Source organism: Lycorma delicatula, chromosome 1 (assembly GCF_047948215.1).
Source record: "Lycorma delicatula isolate Av1 chromosome 1, ASM4794821v1, whole genome shotgun sequence".
In the NCBI taxonomy this organism is placed as follows: domain Eukaryota; kingdom Metazoa; phylum Arthropoda; class Insecta; order Hemiptera; family Fulgoridae; genus Lycorma; species Lycorma delicatula.
In genome coordinates this window covers 22,205,117-22,228,229 of record NC_134455.1, presented here as the reverse complement: position 1 = coordinate 22,228,229, position 23,113 = coordinate 22,205,117, and the positions used below count along the sequence as shown (strand labels likewise).

The following is a 23,113-nucleotide window of genomic DNA, read 5'->3' as shown; positions in this document are numbered from 1 at the left end:
CGACAACGGCCGCAACTCCGCCGACAGCGTATTTAATTGCATACCACCAATACATCTAACCGAGGCACGCTGCCTAAGCGCCTACCTTCGGTCAATCAAACTGTCCAGACGGAACCTATCCACCCGGGCTTCTATTCTAAATCCCTTCTGCCGCCCTGCCCTGGGCAAGGGATTTCAGGAAGCTAGCCACCCACCCACCATACAGCCCGGACTTGGCTCCATCCGATTTTCACCTCTTTGCTCACATGAAACGCTGGCTAGGAGGACAACATTTTGGCACAGACATCGAGCTGCAGAACGGCGTAGAAACATGGATGAAAACACAGTCGGCTCTGTTCTATGATGAGGGTATTGGAAAGTTGGTACCATGCTACGACAAATGTCTAAATCGGAGTGGCGACTACGTAGAGAAATAGCGTAACTGTATAAGTACTTGTTACAAATAAAAAAATTTTTAATTTCATGACCGATCGGTAAAATAACCTTTGTATTAAATACGAGTAAGTTTGACTATTAAACATTTTTTTCTGTTAAAAATACTATGTTCGGATTAATTTGTTCGCCTCTTTATTATTGAAGCTTTTGGAAATTTGTATGCGTCGTCTTATTATTATCATTGTATTTATCTGAATTATTATTTTTTTTTTTTTTTTTTAGGAAGATGAATCTTGTGTACAGAATCAAAGCGGTTATCGTTCACAAAGGATCTTTGAAAGGCGGCCATTTTGTCACCTACCGCCGTGGGCCGTTGAAATCTCACAAAAGACACAGGTTGAATCAAACGCATCAGTCGCATGGTGAAAGAAGGTAAAATGGTAATGCATGCCTGTCCAGTGTCCATGTAGAAGCTTCTTTAACTTTTTCGCCTTCTCTAAAATTAATCGGATCAATTTATCCTTTTGTCTTTCATTTTTCATCGATAAGAAAAGTATATATGAGTTCTGTTACAAAAGTAATAAAATCGAAATGTTTTTTGACATTGAATTATAGTATTATTTACTTCGTGATAGTATTTTATACCGATAGACTTGTTTCCTCGGTTGGTAACAGTGTTTGAATGTTTTCTTCAGTTACGTTTTTTCATCGCCGTATCCGTAAAATGTTTTTAACTATACCAAAATAGTAACCGTGGAATTGGTTCAACGAATAATATCGTGATTTTGATATTGTGAATAGAAATTGTTATTACCAGTGGCGGTTCGCATACAAGCACTGTGGAACTGCAGCACCCCCTATTTCCATTTAATATTAACAATAAGTTTTAATAATGAATCTTTCTTTTCTTTAATTCTTTATTTATAGTTGTACAATATATAGAGTGATTTTTTTAGTCCTGTTACCCAATTTTAAATGTAAAGACAGTGACAGAGTGAGCGAGAGAGCGAAAGAGATACAGATATATATATAAAGAGAGAGCGAAAATGGGAGGGTGAGAACGAGAGAAGGAGGAGGAAGAAAGAGAGACGGTGATGGAGATAGAATGAGAGAGATTGACACAGTGAGAGAGGAAGAGTGAAAGGCAGAGCTTGAGAGCTGGAAAGAGAAAGAGAGAGTGTGACTGACACAGAGAGAGAGAAATATTGAGAGAGCGTGAGGGAGGGTGGGGGAGACAGATATAGATAAAGACAGCGTGAGGGAGAAAGAGAGAGCCAGATAGAAAAATAGTGAGCGAGTAAGAGAACTATACGACTGAGACAGAGTGAGCGAGAGACAGACAGAGTGAGAGGGGGGAAGAGATAGACGGTTAGAAAGAGAGAGAGAGAGAGAGAGAGAGAGAGTGTGTGTGACAGTGACAGAAAAAAAGATAGTTTTAGAGAGAGGAAGAGTAGGAGACTGACTGAGAGAGAGAGAGAGAGAGAGAAAGAGTGAGAGAGAAGGAATGACAGAGAGAGACAGTGAGATAAAAACCGAAACAGAGATATTCGAAGAGAGAGAGAGAGAGAGTGAGTGAGAGAGAAGGAATGACAGAGAGAGACAGTGAGATAAAAACCGAAACAGAGATATTCGGAGAGAGAGAGTGAGTGAGTGAGAGAGAAGGAATGACAGAGAGAGACAGTGAGATAAAAACCGAAACAGAGATATTCGGAGAGAGAGAGAGAGAGAAATATAGGACTGTGACAGAGGGAGAGGGACAGAGATAGGGAATAAGCAAAAGAAAGATAGAGAGAAAGAGAGGAAATGACAGAGAGAGACAGTGAGAGAAAGACCGAAACAGAGATATTCGGAGAGAGAGAGCAATAGGATTGTGACAGAGGGAGAGGGACAGAGATAGGGAATAAGCAAAAGAAAGATAGAGAGAAAGAGAGAGTGAGTAAAAGAGAGGAAATGACAGAGAGAGACAGTGAGAGAAAGACCGAAACAGAGATATTCGGAGAGAGAGAGAGAGAGTCAGACAGAGAGAGAACAATAGTGACTGTGACAGAGGGAGAGGGACAGAGATAGGGAATAAGCGAGAGAAAGAGAACGAGACTGAATGAGAGAGAGACTGAAACATTGATTCTCGGGGAGAGAGAGAGAGAGAGTGACAGAGGGAGAGAAACAAACCGACAGAGAGAGAGTGGGAAGAGAGAGAGTGAGTGAGAGAGAGAAAGACTTAAATAAAAGCCTTAATATTTTCGTAAATAACATAAATTTTTATTAAACTAATATTTATAAAGATATAACGGATTGATAAATTAACATGGCCGCCATTTTATAATTTTGTAATGTTATTTATTAATTCCTGATTATATAGTAATTTTAAAACTTTATTACAAAGACGCTTACCAAATATTAATGTGATTCCTGTATCCGAAGTTGAGGTATAAATTTTTATATAAAAATAACAAAATGGCAGACCAGGGGAGAACAAAGGAGAAATTGCCATTTTATTCTTAAGGATATTTTCTTGTTTAGTTTTACAAGTACAATCAGAAAAATTATAACGGGCCCACAATTCTAGAAACACTCTGTATAAGGCATTGTTGCTACCATTAAATTTTCAACTTAAAAAGTCAAAAGGGGTTGAGGTTGTATTTTTCTTTTTTATGCATATTTTTTAATTAGATAATAGGAATTTTTCCATGTCCCCACCCGAAGAAATGCTCTAAGCTATTGGCTAAGTGGGAATTACTATGTCAATAGTTCCATCTTTCACCAAAAGGAGCGCTAGTGTTGCAGTCTTACATATTATAATTTTCCCCTTTTCCCTCCATCAATTTCAACGGCAAAATTTGATATTATACAAGGTTGTCGTCAAAATTTTTTTTACACCTTAAATCGTAGTAATTATTTATTTTATTTTTTTATAAAACATTACGTAGAGAATATAAGAATGCTAGTGATGAAGAAAGTAAAAGGAACTATCGGCAGTTAAGAAATGCTATTAACAGGAAGTGCAAACTGGCGAAAGAAGAGTGGATTAAAGAAAAGTGTTCAGAAGTGGAAAGAGAAATGAACATTGGTAAAATAGACGGAGCATACAGGAAAGTTATGGAAAATTTTGGGGTACATAAATTAAAATCTAATAATGTGTTAAACAAAGATGGTACACCGATTTATAATACGAAAGGTAAAGTCGATAGGTGGGTGGAATATATTGAAGAGTTATACGGAAGAAATGAATTAGAAAATGGTGTTATAGAGGAAGAAGAGGAAGTTGAGGAGGATGAAATGGGAGAAACAATACTGAGATCTGAATTTAAAAGAGCATTAAAAGATTTAAATGGTAGAAAGGCTCCTGGAATAGACGGAATACCTGTAGAATTACTGCCCAGTACAGGTGAGGAAGCGATTGATAGATTATACAAACTGGTGTGTAATATTTATGAAAAAGGGGAAGTTCCATCAGACTTCAAAAAAAGTGTTATAGTTATGATACCAAAGAAAGCAGGGGCAGATAAATGTGAAGAATACAGAACAATTAGTTTAACTAGTCGTGCATCAAAAATCTTAACTAGAATTCTATACAGAAGAATTGAGAGGAGAGTGGAAGAAGTGTTAGGAGAAGACCGATTTGGTTTCAGGAAAAGTATAGGGACAAGGGAAGCAATTTTAGGCCTCAGATTAATAGTAGAAGAAATATTAAAGAAAAACAAACCGACATACTTGGCGTTTATAGACCTAGAGAAGGCATTCGATAACGTAGACTGGAATAAAATGTTCAGCATTTAAAAAAAATTAGGGTTCAAATACAGATATAGAAGAACAATTGCTAACAAGTACAGGAACCAAACAGCAACAGTAATAATCGAAGAACATAAGAAAGAAGCCGTAATAAGAAAGGGAGTCCGACTAGGATGTTCCCTATCTCCGATACTTTTTAATCTTTACATGGAACTAGCAGTTAACGATGTTAGAGAACAATTTAGATTCGGAGTAACAGTACAAGGTGAAAAGATAAAGATGCAACGATTTGCTGATGATATAGTAATTCTAGCCGAGAGTTAAAGAGATTTAGGAAGAACAATGAACGGCATAGATGAAATACTACAAGAAACACAACAAAAGTAATGAAATGTATTAGAAATAACAAAGATGGACCGCTGAATGTGAAAATAGGAGGAGAAAAGATTATGGAGGTAGAAGAATTTTGTCATTTGGGAAGTAGAATTACTAAAGATGGACGAAGCAGGAGCGATATAAAATGCAGAATAGCACAAGCTAAACGAGCCTTCAGTAAGAAATATAATTTGTTTGCATCAAAAATTAATTTAAATGTCAGGAAATGATTTTAGAAAGTGTATGTTTGGAGTGTCGCTTTATTTGGAAGTGAAACTTGGACAATCGGAGTACCTGAGAAGAAAAGATTAGAAGCTTTTGAAATGTGGTGCTGTAGGAGAATGTTAAAAATCAGATGAATGGATAAAGTGACAAATGAAGAGGGTTGCGGCAAATAGATGAAGAAAGAAGCATTTGGAAAAATATAGTTAAAAGAAGAGACAGACTTACAGGCCACATACTAAGGCATCCTGGAATAGTCGCTTTAATATTGGAAGAACAGGTAGAACGAAAAAATTGTATAGGCAGGCCACGTTTGGAATATGCAAAACAAATTGTTAGGGATGTAGGATGTAGAGGGTATACTGAAATGAAACGACTAGCACTAGATATGAAATCTTGGAGAGCTACATCAAACCAGTCAAATGACTGAAGACAAAAAAAAACAAAAAAAAACAGACATTAATAATTGGGTAACACGACTAAAAGATCACTCTCTAGTTAAATAAAATAATAAATATTTTAAATTGTGTACACTGCTTTTGCTACGTTACGGGAAATTCCTACAACTGTGTTGGCAGTTATTTTTATTATAATTTGTATTCCTTGAAATTATTATTTTGTGTTCTGGTTTTCTTTGTTTTATTATTATTTAAATTAGAATATGAATATCGAACTTATAAAAAAATGGTGTAAAGATATCAATTTTCTATTATTTATTTATTATTTTTTTTAAATATAAATAATGTGTTTCCTATTGTTTAAGCGAGTACTTGTTAAAATAGTGTAACACAATTAATAATATCAATTTTTTACAAAATCGCACCCCCCTCCTCAACCCAAAAAAAAAGCGTGGGTATTCTGCGTCATTAGTACCGGTTGTCACCACAAGGTGCGCTAGTGTTGCAGTCATCCATCTTGTATATTTTCCCCTTTTCATTTATCCTTTTCGACAGGGAAAAGGGAAGGAGTTTAATTTGATGTACAATATTATTTTTACGACAGATTCATTACGTCAGGTCTTTTTAAAATGTAAGTTATGTTTCACATAATTGGTCATGAGTAGTCTGTAATATTATTTCTTTTTACTTAAATATATTATTTGCTTTTGCTTTTTAGTCAACTTATTTCTTACTGTGTGTTGGTTTTATTTTTTGGTACAGAACTCTTGAAACCATTCTGTATATTTTAATCAGCCACATTTTCTAGTAGTATTTTTTTTTACTCATTCATTTTAAAATATAAAAGCGTATTTTCATCTATCAATTAAAAAAATTGTTAAATTACTTTTATTTATTAATTAACTCTGTAATTTATTCGTATCAATTACACTAATAAAAAAGAAAAAAATTTTTTTTTCGTGTATCTGGAATCGTAGATGGTGATTTTAATTAATTATGGGGTTGCTGAATTCAAAACTGTTTTTTATATGCATACGATTTATTTATTAAGTGCATTTACAAGTGCATTATCGCTGTGAAAACAATATTAAAAAAATTATTGTCATATATATATATATATAAATATTTAAATTTTAAAACAACTACGTGTTTATTTATTCAAACACAGATAAATTGAATTGCATTAATACAATTTTGTAATAACAGTTTTGTACATAACATGTATCAATTATTTTGATCATTTATAATTAATTAATTTACATTTTTCCTTATTTGCAATTGTGTGTGTGTATGTATGTCTTCTCTCGCTCTCTCTCTGTCCCCATCCCTGACCCCCTCTCACACCTACACACTCCTTCTATCTCTCTCTCTCTCTCTCTCACACTCTCTCTCTCTCACACACAACTCTTTCCTCTCACTCTCTCTCTCTCTCTCACACACAACCCTTTCCTCTCACCCTCTCTCTCTCTCTCTTTCACAACACTTTCCTCTCTCTCTCTAACAACTCTTTCCTCTCTCTCGTTCTCTCTCTCTCTCTCTCTCTCTCTCTCTCACACAACTCTTTCCTCTCTCCCTCTCTCACTCTCTCTCTCTCTCTCTCTCTCACACATCTCTTTCTTCTCTCTCGTTCTCTCTCTCTCTCTCTCACAATTCTTTCCTCTCTCCCTCTCTTTCATAACTCTTTCCTCTCTCTCTCATTCTCTCTCTCTCACTCTCTCTCTCACACACACACACACACACAACTCTTTCGTCTCTCCTTCTCTCTTTCTCACACAACTCTTTCGTTTCTCCTTCTCTCTCTCTCACACAACTCTTTCCTCTCTCTCTCTCTCTCTCTCTCACACAACTCTTTCCTCTAGATTTACCCTTTGGCTGTCCTTTCTTTTTTATTTTTCTGTGAAGGTATCTATGTAACTCAATGGTTTCTGAGGTCTCGTAGACGGATTCTTCTGATAGAAGAATCCGTCACACCTCTCTCTCTCACACCCAACTCTTTCCTCTCTCCCTCATTCACACTCTCTCTCTCTCTCACAACACTTCCTCACCCTCTCTCTCTCTCCCTCACAACTCTTTCCCTCACAACTCTTTCCTCTCTCTGTCTCTCTCTCTCTCTCACAACTTATTCCTCTCTCCCTCTCTCTTTGTCTCTCTCTCTCTCACAACTTATTCTTCTCTCCCTCTCTCTCGTTCTCTCTCTCTCTCTCTCTCTCTCTCTCTCTCTCTCTGTCTCACTCAACTCTTTCCTCTCTCTCTCTCACACAACTCTTTCCACTCTCTCTCTCTCTCTCTCTCACAACTCTTTCCTCACTCTTTCTCTTTGTGTATGTCTCTGTCTCTCTATTTGTCTATCTCCCCTTCTCTGTGTGTCTGCATGTGCGCGTATGTGAGTGTGTGTGTGTTGTGTTTTATACTATTATCTATATATTGTTGGACGCTGCTTGGTGTTAGAATTATGCTGCTTGTTTTTATTTACTAACATTTAGTTTCGTATCACTAGTCGAATTATTAAGTCCTATTATATTAACATGTTATTCATGGTGAAATAACAGATAGTAGTATTGTTTAATATTTATTAATTTATTAGTAGAATAATAAAATTTAATCGGGTTGGTTTGGCAATTTTCCAATTTTTTTTTTTTCAGCAAATAATTTCAAAGAATATATTTATCTTTATACCGAAAAAGAAATCTGGCAACATTGCAATACCCTTTCCACGTTTACTGTGTAGTAAATTAAAAAAAAATTTTTTTTTGTCTTCAGTCATTTGACTGGTTTGATGCAGCTCTCCAAGATACTCTACTCCGAATCTAGATTGTTCTTTAACATCATTAACTGCTACTTCAATGTAAAGATTAAAAAGTAACGGAAATAGGGAACATCCTTGTCGGACTCCCTTTCTTATTACGGCTTCTTTCTTATGTTCTTCAATTATTACTGTTGCTGTTTGGTTCCTGTACATATTAGCAATTGTTCTCTCTCTGTATTTGAACCCTAATTTTTTTTAAATGCTGAACATTTTATTCCAGTCTACGTTATCGAATGCCTTTTCTAGGTCTATAAAAACACCAAGTATGTTGGTTTGTTTTTCTTTAATCTTCCTTCTACTATTAATCTGAGGCCTAAAATTGCTTCCCTTGTCCCTATACTTTTTCTGAAACCAAATTGGTCTTCTCCTAACACTTCCTCCATACTCTTATCTCAGTTCTTTTGTACAGAATTCTAGTTATGATTTTTTGATGCATGAGTAGTTATGTTAATTGTTTTGTATTTTTTACATTTATCTGTTCTTGCTTTCTTTGGTAATAGTTTTAAATCTTCGAGAAGTAGTGTTTTGTTAATATTTTCACCCGGGTGATGGTAACGTGAAAGGATATTTCATCGCCCCCCCCCCCTACCCGCCAAAAAAAAGACATGGTTGGTCATTCTTACAGCACATTCCCCAAGGTCATTGATAACATACAGGTGATTCAAAGAAACTGGATATTTTTAAAATTAAATAACGTTAATGAAAAATTTTTTTTAGAAAATGAATTTCATTTCATGTAATTGTACAAATATTGCCATTTTAGGATACAACATACATTTTAGTTTATTTTTTAAAGATGACATCTTGCAGGTGACCTCCTCTTCTACGTAAACAATCGCGAAGTCTCTTTGTTAAATTGTTCACGGTTTGACGTAACATCTCAACTGGAATTTCCGCAATTGCTTCTCGGATCTTTGCCTTCAGTTCTTCCGTTGTAGCAGGTGAACCCCACAAACAGTAATCGCAAGCTGAGAGATCAGGCGATCTGAGAGGCCATCTAATGTCACCGTTTCGTGAATTGACACGTTGTCCAAACAATCAACGTACAGCTGCCATCGATATTCATGCAGTATGTTACATTGCTCCGTCTTGTTGAAACCAGGCTGTGTTAAAAATCGGTGGAAATGTCTTTTGTTGTTCTACAACAAAAGTTTCAAGCACGGCTACGTAACGAGCCGACGTCACTGTAATCGCAAGACCGTTGTCATCCTCAAAAAAATAAAACCGTAAGATGATATAGCACACCCCACGGTCACTTTCTGCCTGTGAAACGTATGCTGGTGTAGCTGCGTAGGATTTTCTTGTGCCCGGTATCTAAAATTTTGCTTGTTAACAAATCCACTGAGGTGGAAATGCGCTTCGTCTGACATCCACAGTTCGTGAACAAACTCTTCGTTTTTGTTTATCTTCTGAAGCATTACATTACAGAATTGTGCTCGCACAACTGCATCGTTCAGTTTCAGTTCCTGGACGATCTGCAACTTGTACGGATGGAATTGCAAGTCCTTCACTAACATTCTTCGAACAGTTGAACTTCTTTTTTTTTCTTGTCTTCAGTCATTTGACTGGTTTGATGCAGCTCTCCAAGATTCCCTATCTAGTGCTAGTCGTTTCATTTCAGTATACCCTCTACATCCTACATCCCTAACAATTTGTTTTACATATTCCAAACGTGGCCTGCCTACACAATTTTTTCCTTCTGCCTGTCCTTCCAATATTAAAGCGACTATTCCAGGATGCCTTAGTATGTGGCCTATAATTCTGTCTCTTTTTTAACTATATTTTTCGAAATGCTTCTTTCTTCATCTATTTGCCGCAGTACCTCTTCATTTGTCACTTTATCCACCCATCTGATTTTTAACATTCTCCTATAGCACCGCATTTCAAAAGCTTCTAATCTTTTCTTCTCAGATACTCCGATCGTCCAAGTTTCACTTCCACATAAAGAGACACTCCAAACATATACTTTCAAAAATCTTTTCCTGACATTTACATTAATTTATGATGTAAACAAATTATATTTCTTACTGAAGGCTCGTTTAGCTTGTGCTATTCTGCATTTTATATCGCTCCTGCTTCGTCCATCTTTAGCAATTCTACTTCCCAAATGACAAAATTCTTCTACCTCCATAATCTTTTCTCCTCCTATTTTCACATTCAGTGGTCCATCTTTGTTGTTTCTACTACATTTCATTACTTTTGTTTTGTTCTTGTTTATTTTCACGCGATAGTTCTTGCGTAGGACTTCATCTATGCAGTTCATTGTTTCTTCTAAATCCTTTTTACTCCCGGCTAGAATTACTATATCATCAGCAAATCATAGCATCTTTATCTTTTCACCTTGTACTGTTACTGCGAATCTAAATTGTTCTTTAACATCATTAACTGCTAGTTCCATGTAAAGATTAAAAAATAAAGGAGATAGACAGTTGAACTATGCGATTGTAAAGTTGCTGAGAGACGACGGATTGACCTATGTGGACTTCGTGTGACAGCATCTTGTAAAGCTTGATCATTCTATGGTGTATGGACGGTTCGCTCACGACCTGGAGGTTTCTTTTTCCACTTTCCTCAAAATTAGATATCCATGTTTTTAATTGCATGTGTTGATGGAACACGGTTGTGCCATCCCAGATTAAAATGACAGTGAAATTCTCTACGCGCTCCCTCCACACTGTCATTGTTTTTGTAAAACGCTTTGATAGCAAATGAAGTTGTGCACCACTTCAAGGATCCATGATAACTAAATGGCAGGTTAGGTTAGAAAGGCTGGCGCCACTTATCAAGTGGTACCAATCGCCTACGGCTAGCAACACAACTTTTAAAAAATTTCCCGTTTCTTTGAATCATCCTGTATGTTTTAATAATAATATTCAAATAGTCTTTTTTTAGTTTTGTTACAATTTTTTTAAATTTAGAACCAGGAATATGCGAATCACTCTGTAGTTAATATGTTTTAATTGATATAACTAGTACACTTTAGTGCATTTTATACAACTTCTGCTTATTAATATTAGTTGCCTTTGTGAGTAATAAAAACACCATTAATAGTATGGTATTATTTATGTTATGTTATGTTATATATATATTGTATGTATTTTATGTCAATGTAGTTGCTTTTTAAATGAACTTGGATTTTAACATTTAAATGTCTATGTGAAATGTATTTCTGAGTGGTTTTTTTTTTTATTATTATTAAAGGTGTTTGAATGTTGGGTAGCTTTTTTTTTATCGGTGTGGATTTTAAATTTTAAATGTCTATTAATGGAAATGTGGTTTTGTGGTTGTGTTTTTAGTTTTCGGTAGTTCTGTTTATCTATATATATATATTAACTGTCAATTTTATTGTACAATTTTGTTCTCAGCTTTGTGGTAACCATTACTGATGCAGCTGATTATGATTATAAACCGGAAAAAATACAGGAGAAATATATTTTTTTTTTCACAAAGCAAAATGACCTTGAGTCTTTTCCCGTTTTATCCGGACTTATTTTTGTATATCCTTCTTTTAAATTTTATTAATCTTTATTCCAAACAAGAACAAAACAAAAGTAAAATGAAATGTAGTAGAAATAACAAAGATGGACCACTGAATGTGAAAATAGGAGGAGAAAAGATTATGGAGGTAGAAAAATTTTGTTATTTGGGAAGTAGAATTACTAAAGATGGACGAAGCAGGAGCGATATAAAATGCCTAATAGCACAAGCGAAACGAGACTTCAGTAAGAAATATAATTTGTTTACATCAAAAATTAATTTAAATCTCAAGAAAAGATTTTTGAAAGTATATGTTTGGAGTGTCGCTTTATATGGAAGTGAAATTTGGACGATCGGAGTATCTGAGAAGAAAAGATTAGAAGCTTTTGAAATGCGGTGCTATAGGAGAATGTTAAAAATCAGATGGGTGGATAAAGTAACAAATGAAGAGGTACTGCGGCAAATAGATGAAGAAAGAAGCATTTGGAAAAATATAGTTAAAAGAAGAGACAGACTTATATGCCACATCCTGGAATAGTCGCTTTAATATTGGAAGGAAAGGTAGAAGGGAAAAATTGTATAGGCAGGCCACGTTTGGAATATGTAAAACAAATTGTTAGGGATGTAGGATGTAGAGGGTATACTGAAATGAAACGACTAGCACTAGATAGGGAATGTTGGAGAGCTGCATCAAACCAGTCAAATGACTGAAGACAAAAAAAAAAAATCTTTATTCCAGCATTTTCAAATTAGAATCACTATTTTGCATATTCTTAAAAGAAAAAAAAAATCTATAAATGATGTGGGCACCACATAACTTCGTTTTATGAAGTAAAATATGTATTGTGATCGCGAAAAATTTTAGTTTTCAAATTTCAACGGAAATATTTATTTTTATTATCCCTGAATCCATTTTGATTAATTTCGGCATGATGTATGTATGTATGTAAATATTTTGTATAATTAAAAAATGATTCGCTGTAAGTTGTTGAAATTTTGAATTTAGAATTTTTATAACATCTAGTTGTGCACATTTCCTTTTGATTGCAATCGACTTCACCACAAATATTCAAAAAAAGCCCAAAATCCAAAAAAAAATTAGATTATGGACGTAACTGCTGTAATAAACCCTCATTGAGATATTTTCTCAATGAGAGAGGGAGTAAATGATTGAAGAAAAAGAGGGAGAGAGAGTGAGACACACGCAACAAAGGGACAGAGAGAGGAAAGAGTGTGAGAGAGAGACACACAGACATAGAGGAAGAGAATGTGTGAGAGAGGGAAAGAGAGACACATTGAGAAAGTGAGGAGGAAACAAACAGTGAGAGAGAGAAATAACAGATGGAGAGAGAGAGAGAGGCACTCAGAGCAACGGAGAAAGGGTGAGAAAGAGTGAGACACACTCTGAGGGGAAAACAAAAGGAGAGAGAGTTTGACAGAGGGAGAGAAAAAGAGTGACAGGGAAACACACACAGAGAGACAGAAAGGGGATGACAAGAGTGAGATAGACACACAATGTCAATTGGTTCCAGACTTGACCAAAAAAAGCCCAAAATCAAAAAAAAATTAGGTTTTTGTGCGCATAACTGCTGTAATAAACCCTCATTGAGATATTTTCAATGATATATCATAAGTGGTATTTATTTTCATCGGTTTCAGAGTTAGAGCCAAATAAAATTTTAATTAATGAAATATTAGTCGAACTGAGACCTGTACAAGATTACATTTCATTTACACACGCATTTATAATTGTCTGAAGTAATATCTGAACAGTAATTCGTGGAGGCTGAACAGGAAAAAAAAACAAGGAGATATGTGGAGTTCCTAAACTCTTTATAAAACAATATGGGATAAACCATGAGTTTTCATCACTGTAATGTCTGTTCTAAAGATATCCCATAAAGAAAATATAACTTTGTGATTTATATAATACTTTTGTCCTCTAGGGAATTTTGAAAACCCTTTTTTTGGGTCAGAAGATTTGATTTTCATTCATATTATAAACGTGGCCTGCCTACACAATTTTTTCCTTCTACCTGTCCTTCCAATATTAAAGCGACTATTCCAGGATGGCTTAGTATGTGGCCTCTCTTCTTTTAACTATATTTTTCCAAATGCTTCTTTCTTCATCTATTTGTCGCAATACCTCTTCATTTGTCACTTTATCCACCCATCTGATTTTTAATATTCTCCTATAGCATCGCATTTCAAAAGCTTCTAATCTTTTCTTCTCAGATACTCCGACCGTCCAAGTTTCACTTCCATATAAAGCGACACTCCAAACATATACTTTCAAAAATCTTTTCCTGACATTTAAATTAATTTTTGATGTAAACAAATTATATTTCTTACTGAAGGCTCGTTTCGCTTGTGCTATTTGGCATTTTATATCGCTCCTGCTTCGTCCATCTTTAGTAATTCTACTTCCCGAATAACAAAATTCTTCTACCTCCATAATCTTTTCTCCTCCTATTTTCACATTCAGTGGTCCATCTTTGTTATATCTACTACATTTCATTACTTTTGTTTTGTTCTTGTTTATTTTCATGCGATAGTTCTTGCGTAGGACTTCATCTATGCCGTTCATTGTTTCTTCTAAATCCTTTTTATTTTCGGCTAGAATTACTATATCATCAGCAAATCGTAGCATCTTTATCTTTTCACCTTGTACTGTTACTTCGAATCTAAATTGTTCTTTAACATCATTAACTGCTAGTTCCATGTAAAGATTAAAAAGTAACGGAGATAGGGAACATCCTTGTCGGACTCCCTTTCTTATTACGGCTTCTTTCTTATGTTCTTCAATTATTACTGTTGCTGTTTGGTTCCCGTAAATGTTAGCAATCATTCTTCTCACTCTGTATTTGAACCCTATTTTTTTTAAAATGCTGAACATTTTATTCCAGTCTACGTTATCGAATGCCTTTTCTAGGTCTATAAACTCCAAGTATGTTGGTTTGTTTTTCTTGGGAAAATGAATTGAGCTCAAAAACTGACCTTAGTTCACTGATATAAATTCGGTTTCGAAATGAAGTAATGGAATCAATGACAAATAGGATTAATGAGTAATCAATACTGTTTTTGGATTAAAAATATTGTGTTTGGATTAAATTGTTCGCCATTGTACCAGTATATATAGTGAAACTTACAGCTTCAAGACAATTAAAATAAAACATACAAAGTTTGAATGATCCGATAACTTATTTTCATCATTTTTGTTATTTCATCCATCTATGAATCGCAAAAAAGTTTTACTTTTAGTCATAACATTGTTACCAAATTCTCTTTGGGTTTCTGCACCGGTTTTTTTTTTTTTTTTTTTTTTAATTCATGAAGCAAAATTTGATATAAGTTCTTTAACAAAATGTTATACAACCGCATGAAAGTCAACAATACAGCCTTTCTCATCGTCACAGTTGTTGGAACATTGATTTCATAAAGAATACTGTTAACCATATCTAGCGGCAGTAAGTTGTACCACCAATTTTTCGCGCGCGAAATTCAAATCCCACAAAGTTTTTGAGTAGCACCTCGTATAATATATCAGCTGTTCTTCTCTTCTTTTGCCTCTATGTATTCTTGCTTTAAACGTATTTGAAAGTAGTCTGTATATAAATGAATGATTCCTCTGTAAAAATTTTCTAATATTTGATTATGATAATTTTTTTTTTCTTTCAGATGGTATTTAACCTCTGATGCGGATGTTAGAGATGCGACATTAAGTGAAGCTCTTCAGTCGACGGCTTATATGTTGTTTTATGAAAAATGCTATCAGGAATCATCAGTTACCTGGTCATCAGTGTCATTGTAATTGTGTAAAATTAATAATATTATTAATTTATGTAAATAGTTTTTAATTAATTAGTTCAAAAATTAATGCAGCAATGTTAATTAATTGTATGTTGAGTTAAAAAGAAAAAATAGTATATATATATATATATATATATATTTTTTTTTTTTTTTTTTTTTCATTTTTGAAATCTTTATATTGTAATGGAAACTAAAAGATTTTTTTCCTAGCTATCTTGGTTTTTTAAATTTTTTTTTTGGTATATCATGGTTCCCTTAGCTAAGAAAAGTCAGGGATTTTTAGGGAATATTCAAGAAAATTCTTCCTTTTTTGTTGTTGGGATCAGTTTCTGTTCCACAGGATTACTACGGATCTCTATGGGATCCTGGTCCCACAGGAGAAGATATCCTACATGTGGAAGTTTCAATCACCACGCCACCCCCCCTTTTATACCTTTTTTTTCGCCCCTGTTTAGCCTCCGGTAACAACCGTTTAGATAATTCTTCAGAGGATGAATGAGGGTGATATGTATGAGTGTAAATGAAGTGTAGTCTTGTACATTCTCAGTTCGAACATTCCTGTGATGTGTGGTTAATTGAAAAACTCCCATAGATAGGAGAAGTCAGGAATTTTTAGGGAATATACAAGAAAATTCTTCCTTTTTTTTTGTTGGGATCAGTTTCTGTTCCACAGGATTACTACGGATCTCTATGGGATCCTGGTCCCACAGGAGAAGATATCCTACATGTGGAAGTTTCAATCACCACGCCACCCCCCCTTTTATACCTTTTTTTTTCGCCCCTGTTTAGCCTCCGGTAACAACCGTTTAGATAATTCTTCAGAGGATGAATGAGGGTGATATGTATGAGTGTAAATGAAGTGTAGTCTTGTACATTCTCAGTTCGAACATTCCTGTGATGTGTGGTTAATTGAAAAACTCCCATAGATAGGAGAAGTCAGGAATTTTTAGGGAATATACAAGAAAATTCTTCCTTTTTTTTTGTTGGGATCAGTTTCTGTTCCACAGGATTACTACGGATCTCTATGGGATCCTGGTCCCACAGGAGAAGATATCCTCAATGTGGAAGTTTCGATCACCACGCCACCCCCCTTTTATACCTTTTTTTTCGCCCCTGTTTAGCCTCCGGTAACTACCGTTTAGATAATTCTTCAGAGGATGAATGAGGGTGATATGTATGAGTGTAAATGAAGTGTAGTCTTGTACATTCTCAGTTCGAACATTCCTGAGATGTGTGATTAATTGAAAAACTCCCATAGATAGGAAAAGTTAGGAATTTTTAGGGAATATACAAGAAAATTCTTCCTTTTTTTTTGTTGGGATCAGTTTCTGTTCCACAGGATTACTACGGATCTCTATGGGATCCTGGTCCCACAGGAGAAGATATCCTCAATGTGGAAGTTTCGATCACCACGCCACCCCCCCCCCCTTTTATACCTTTTTTTCCCCCTGTTTTGCCTCCGGTAACAACCGTTTAGATAATTCTTAAAAGGATGAAATGTATGAGTGTAAATGAAGTGTAGTCTTGTACATTCTCAGTTCGACCATTCCTGAGATGTATGGTTAATTGAAAAACCCAACCACCAAAGAACACCGGTATCCACGATCTAGTATTCAAATCCGTGTAAAAATAACTGGCTTTACTAGGACTTGAACGCTGGAACTCTCGACTTCCAAATCAGCTGATTTGTTTTGGAAGACGCGTAACCACTAGACCAACCCGGTGGCTTTCTCGCTCTCTCTCTTTGTCTCTGTCTCTCTCTTGTTCTCTTTCTCTTTCTCTATCAATCTCTCTCTCATGTGCAGATTTCTGTGTGCACTTGTGCACAGCAGCCAAACACCACACTGTTTGAACTGTGAAGCGAACAGTTCCATACAAAGATTTTTGTATCTTTTTCATAAACTAGGGGATGGCTAGTTAGATTAAGCTTAAGGATTATATATTGTACAAATATAAAGAAATAATTAAATAAAAAAGGGCTCATTATATTAAATGTTATCGATAATATCAAGTGGAAATAGTGGGTACTGCGGTTCTACAGTACCTATACACGAGCCGCCACTGTCCAAACTGCACAGCAAGCCCCTCAAAATGTCTACCATTGTATTCTTTGTGTTCTGACATTTGTGAACCTACACAGAAGTCACCACTCGTAAACAGTGAAACCACTTGTATCCGAAATGGTTTAACTTGATACTGTCACATCCTTGTCACACTTTTTCCTTCCTTTTCCTATTTAGCCTCCGGTAACTACCGTTTAGATAATTCTTCAAAGGATGTTATGTATGAGTGTAAATGAAGTAGTGTAGTCTTGTACATTCTCAGTTCGACCATTCCTGAGATGTGTGTGGTTAATTGAAAAACTCAACCACCAAAGAACACCGGTATCCACGATCTAGTATTCAAATCCATGTAAAAATAACTGGCTTTACTAGGATTTGAAAGCTGTAACTCTCGACTTCCAAATCAGCTAATTTGGGAAGACATGTTAACCACTAGACCAATTCGGTCGGTTCCCCCTTTTATACATAGATTTTATGGGATTTACCGGAAGGTCATTCTTCAAAACCTCAAAAAAAAAGAAGACATTTCCCAGCCCTTGTTTTTCACGTCAATCAGAATTCCACGTGTGATATTCTAATTTATGTAGATAAGTAGACAAAAATATAACAAATCCAAGTCTGTAATAAAACTAAATAGTCAACTGGAAGGAATTTAAATCACATCTACCTAACCGAAATAGGAAAAATGATAATCCAAAACATAAATTATAAGAAAAGACAAAAAAAAAACCGTAGAATAAGGCAAACCCAAGCGGAATCCTAAACTTCTTCGGCAATCCTCTTTACACGTTGCCAAGTAAATGATGAAATTCTCAACAATTGCTAACTCGGCCAGGTTGCTTCAATTTTCATGGAGATCTATCGCTGAGCCGGCAAATAGTTTCCGTACCCATTGGCTCATATTTAGTGTATACTTAAAAAACAATTGCTAACAAGTACAGGAACCAAACAGCAACAGTAATAATTGAAGAACATAAGAAAGAAGCCGTAATAAGAAAGGGAGTGCGACAAGGATGTTCCCTACCTCCGTTACTTTTTAATCTTTACATGGAACTAGCAGTTAATGATGTTAAAGAACAATTCAGATTCGGAGTAACAGTACAATGTGAAAAGATAAAGATGCTATGATTTGCTGATGATATAGTAATTCTAGCCGAGAGTAAAAAGGATTTAGAAGAAACAATGAACGGCATAGATGAAGTCCTACGCATGAAAATAAACAAGAACAAAACAAAAGTAATGAAATGTAGTAGAAATAACAAAGATGGACCACTGAATGTGAAAATAGGAGGAGAAAAGATTATGGAGGTTGAAGAATTTTGTTATTTGGGAAGTAAAATTACTAAAGATGGACGAAGCAGGAGCGATATAAAATGCCGAATAGCACAAGGTAAACGAGCCTTCAGTAAGAAATATAATTTGTTTACATCAAAAATTAATTTAAATGTCAGGAAAAGATTTTTGAAAGTATATGTTTGGAGTGTCGCTTTATATGGAAGTGAAACTTGGACGATCGGAGTATCTGAGAAGAAAAGATTAGAAGCTTTTGAAATGCGGTGCTATAGGAGAATGTTAAAAATCAGATGGGTGGATAAAGTGACAAATGAAGAGGTATTGCGGCAAATAGATGAAGAAAGAAGCATTGACAGACTTATAGGCCACATACTAAGGCATCCTGGAATAGTCGCTTTAATATTGGAAGGAAAAAATTGTGTAGGCAGGCCACGTTTGGAATATGTAAAACAAATTGTAAGGGATGTAGGATGTAGAGGGTACACTGAAATGAAACGACTAGCACTAGATAGGGAATCTTGGAGAGCTGCATCAAACCAGTCAAATGACTGAAGACAAAAAAAAAACTTAAAAAACATGATAGGCATCCTGTGCACAATATGAACACGTTACGAATTCTACCAGGCCTTGAATCTCTCAAAGTGCTATGCCCAGAAAGTAATTAAGACACGTATTTGTTAAGGTTGCACCAAAGAGGCGTCCAGCAAACCAAGAAAATCTGGAAAGAAATGATGCGTTTAACGCCCATTCTCTATTTCATCCCATCTGGTTTGCCATAAAGCTGTTCAATTTCCCGTACTTTCTCTGAAGTCAACTCATTGGACTTTTTAGCAACGTTGTTGCTTCTCAGATGCAGTCAAATATTAGGTGTTCCGTTAATTATTTATCCCGTTCAGTTTTATATTTTAGCCTATGCGCCTAAATAGGTTTGGACACGTCTTTATATAGGATTTTCTTTTTAAGTTAAGATCCCAAGCAGGATTTACCACATTTCGAATACCGAAAAAGGGATTACAGGCTTTTTCCACGACGTATTAAAGGTGTTTCTTAAATTGCAGTTTCTCATCAAGAAACACCTCGAGGTACATTTGAATTTTAACCTCCTGGTTAAATTCAAGCAATTCTTTCCGCAGAGGATGAGCGTGTATGAAAAATACCGTGCCTGATCTGGGATTCAAATCAAAGATCTCTGGGTGAAAGGCCGAGACACTTCCTCTACTATGTTATTCGCGTTCAGGCTATTGTCTGCTCTGATTTGTGCCCATCTCCGGCATTCGAACATCGTATGCTCTTCGTCGTGGCAATAGTCGCTGTTCGAATCTTTTTAAATAGTAATCCGAAACATCCATGAGCCGACATCATCTGTGTTATGTAGAAGTTCACCTCGCCATGCGTCCAAATCACTTATTAACATTTTGGTCCAGGCCGTAACGTTAGTCTGTGCCCATACTTTCTTCCACCACTGTCGGGTCATCGCCTCATTCTCAGCTCGACTATACCCTTCCGCGCTCTCACTTTCCTCCACTTGATCTGAAGTTCAATCGGTGGAACTGACGCAAGGACGCACGTAGCATCATATGACAGGGTACAATAACCTGCCACAACTCCCAACAATGACGTTCTGTGCATTCTTTACAGTTTATTCTTGTTTCTTTGTATGCTAATCGCATCAGCCAAAACCGGCGCCGCATATAACGCCGTAGACGCAATCAGTTTCCGTTTGGAGGCCCCCGGTACTTTTTGTTCCACGAATAATCTCCTGATGGCTTTTATGGTGTCAGGAGATTATTCGTGGAACACACGGCTTACCCTTGAAATATGGAATCGTCTACTCATTAGCAAATGACCTTTGAGGGGAAGGTCATTCTCCTCATTGTACATTCTTGTACATTCTCAGTTCGACCATTCTCAGGAATGGTCGAACTGAGAATGTACAAGAATACACTTCATTTACACTCATTCATATCATCCTCATTCATCCTCTGAAGAATTATCTAAATGGTAATTACCGGAGGCTAAACAGGAAAAAGAAAAAGAAAGAAAAGTGTTACTATCGAAGCTGTGATTACGAACTTAAGTCCAAAAGAAACTGCAATGGTAGAAGCATTTTTACAAAGCCTTAACAACGATCAAGTAATAACTTTATCTTTCAGAATACTAAGATAGAAGAGCCGAATATATTTCAGAATAAGTTTTTACAGTTATTTAGTAATATGTTTAGTAATCAAGATGAGGCGGGTATTGAAGTATCGTTAAATTGCATGCAAGAATATACTACGGAAGTAGCATGTGATGGTAGAGGATCAGAATTATCACATCATATGGATGTAGGTGTAGAGGCTTAAACCTCTACCCTACAATATATGTTTACTTTTTATAGGAGATCATAAGAGAAATAATGACAGATTATAGTAATTATAAAAACAAGTACATAGAAAATAACATTGGCTTAAATCTGAAGACATTAAATAGTTGTAGTATTTTTTTTTTGTCTTCAGTCATTTGACTGGTTTGATGCAGCTCTCCAAGATTCCCTATCTAGTGCTAGTCGTTTCATTTCAGTATACCCTCTACATCCTACATCCACAACAATTTGTTTTACATATTCCAAACGTGGCTTGCCTACACAATTTTTCCCTACTACCTGTCCTTCCAATATTAAAGCGACTATTCCAGGATGCCGTAGTATGTGGCCTCTCTTCTTTTAACTATATTTTTCCAAATGCTTCTTTCTTCATCTATTTGTCGAAATAATACCTCTTCATTTGTCACTTTATCCACCCATCTCATTTTTAACATTCTCCTATAGCACCACCATTTCAAAAGCTTCTAATCTTTTCTTCTCAGATACTCCGATCGTCCAAGTTTCACTTCCATATAAAGCGACACTCCAAACATATACTTTCAAAAATCTTATCCTGACATTTAAATTAATTTTTGATGTAAATAAATTATATTTCTTACTGAAGACTCTTACTGAAATGAAAAAAGATAAGGAATTCTCAGCCTTCATTGAAAAGATTTTTATATCCCATTGGTACTTCAAATCAGCTGACTTAAACTTTGATCGAAAATTTTGATACATCTGGGTTTTTTATACCCGGATCTTTAGGTCAGAATAATAGAATTTCAACAGCAAATGATACATTTGATTCCTCAACTTCATTTACGTACAATGACTACAGAATTACTTTTCTTGTTGTTATAAAGACGATGTTTCTAAGGTGGAAATTATGTAGGTTCTCAATTTCATACAAAATCTTTTAAGTTCATCTAAAGATATCGATGGAACCTTCAAAATTACGTTTCCTAACATTTTTTTTTTTGTTTGTTTTCAGTCATTTGACTGGTTTGTTGCAGCTCTCCAAGATTCCCTATCTAGTGCTAGTCGTTTCATTTCAGTATACCCTCTACATCCTACATCCCTAACAATTTGTTTTACATATTCCAAACGTGGCCTGCCTACACAATTTTTTCCCTCTACCTGTCCTTCCAATATTAAAGCGACTATTCCAGGATGCCTTAGTATGTGGCCTCTCTTCTTTTAACTATATTTTTCCAAATGTTTCTATCTTCATCGATTTGTCGCAGTACCTCTTCATTTGTCACTTTATCCACCCATCTGATTTTTAACATTCTCCTATAACACCACATTTCAAAAGCTTCTAATCTTTTCTTCTCAGATACTCCGATCGTCCAAGTTTCACTTCCATATAAAGCGACACTCCAAACATATACTTTCAAAAATCTTTTCCTGACATTTAAATTAATTTTTGATGTAAACAAATTATATTTCTTGCTGAAGGCTCGTTTAGCTTGTGCTATTCGGCATTTTATATCGCTCCTGCTTCGTCCATCTTTAGTAATTCTACTTCCCAAATAACAAAATTCTTCTACCTCCATAATCTTTTCTCCTCCTATTTCCACATTCAGTGGTACATCTTTGTTATTTCTACTACATTTCATTACTTTTGTTGTGTTCTTGTTTATTTTCATGCGATAGTTCTTGCGTAGGACTTCATCTATGTCTTTTATTGTTCTTCCCAAATCTCTTTTACCCTCATCTAGAATTACTATATCATCAGCAAATCGTAGCATCTTTATCTTTTCACCTTGTACTGTTACTCCGAATTTAAATTGTTCTTTAACATCATTAACTGCTAGTTCCATGTAAAGATTAAAAAGTAACGGAGATAGGAAACATCCTTGTCGGACTCCCTTTCTTATTACGGCTTCTTTCTTATGTTCTTCAATTGTTACTGATGCTGTTTGGTTCCTGTACAAAATGCTGAACATTTTATTCCAGTCTACATTATCGAATGCCTTTTCTAGTTCTATAAACGCCAAGTATGTCGGTTTGTTTTTCTTTAATCTTTCTTCTACTATTAATCTGAGGCCTAAAATTGCTTCCCTTGTCCCTATACCTTTCCTGAAACCAAATTGGTCTTCTCCTAACACTTCTTCCACTCTCCTCTCAATTCTTCTGTATAGAATTCTATTTAAGATTTTTGGTGCATGACTAGTTAAACTAATTTAACTAACATTTTTATAGCGTCGAAATTCAA

General features: G+C 35.4%; 1 protein-coding gene across 1 annotated transcript in view; it reads left to right on the top strand.

Annotated features, from left to right (window-relative positions):
- The window catches only part of LOC142317433 (ubiquitin carboxyl-terminal hydrolase 30 homolog), a 58,998-nt gene that overhangs the window by 20,046 nt on the left and 15,839 nt on the right, over positions 1-23,113 (top strand). Inside the window, exons 6-7 of the mRNA XM_075354000.1 lie at positions 658-807; positions 15,061-15,189. Of these exons, the coding sequence (XP_075210115.1) occupies positions 658-807; positions 15,061-15,189 (279 nt within the window). The remainder of the gene's footprint in view (positions 1-657; positions 808-15,060; positions 15,190-23,113) is intronic.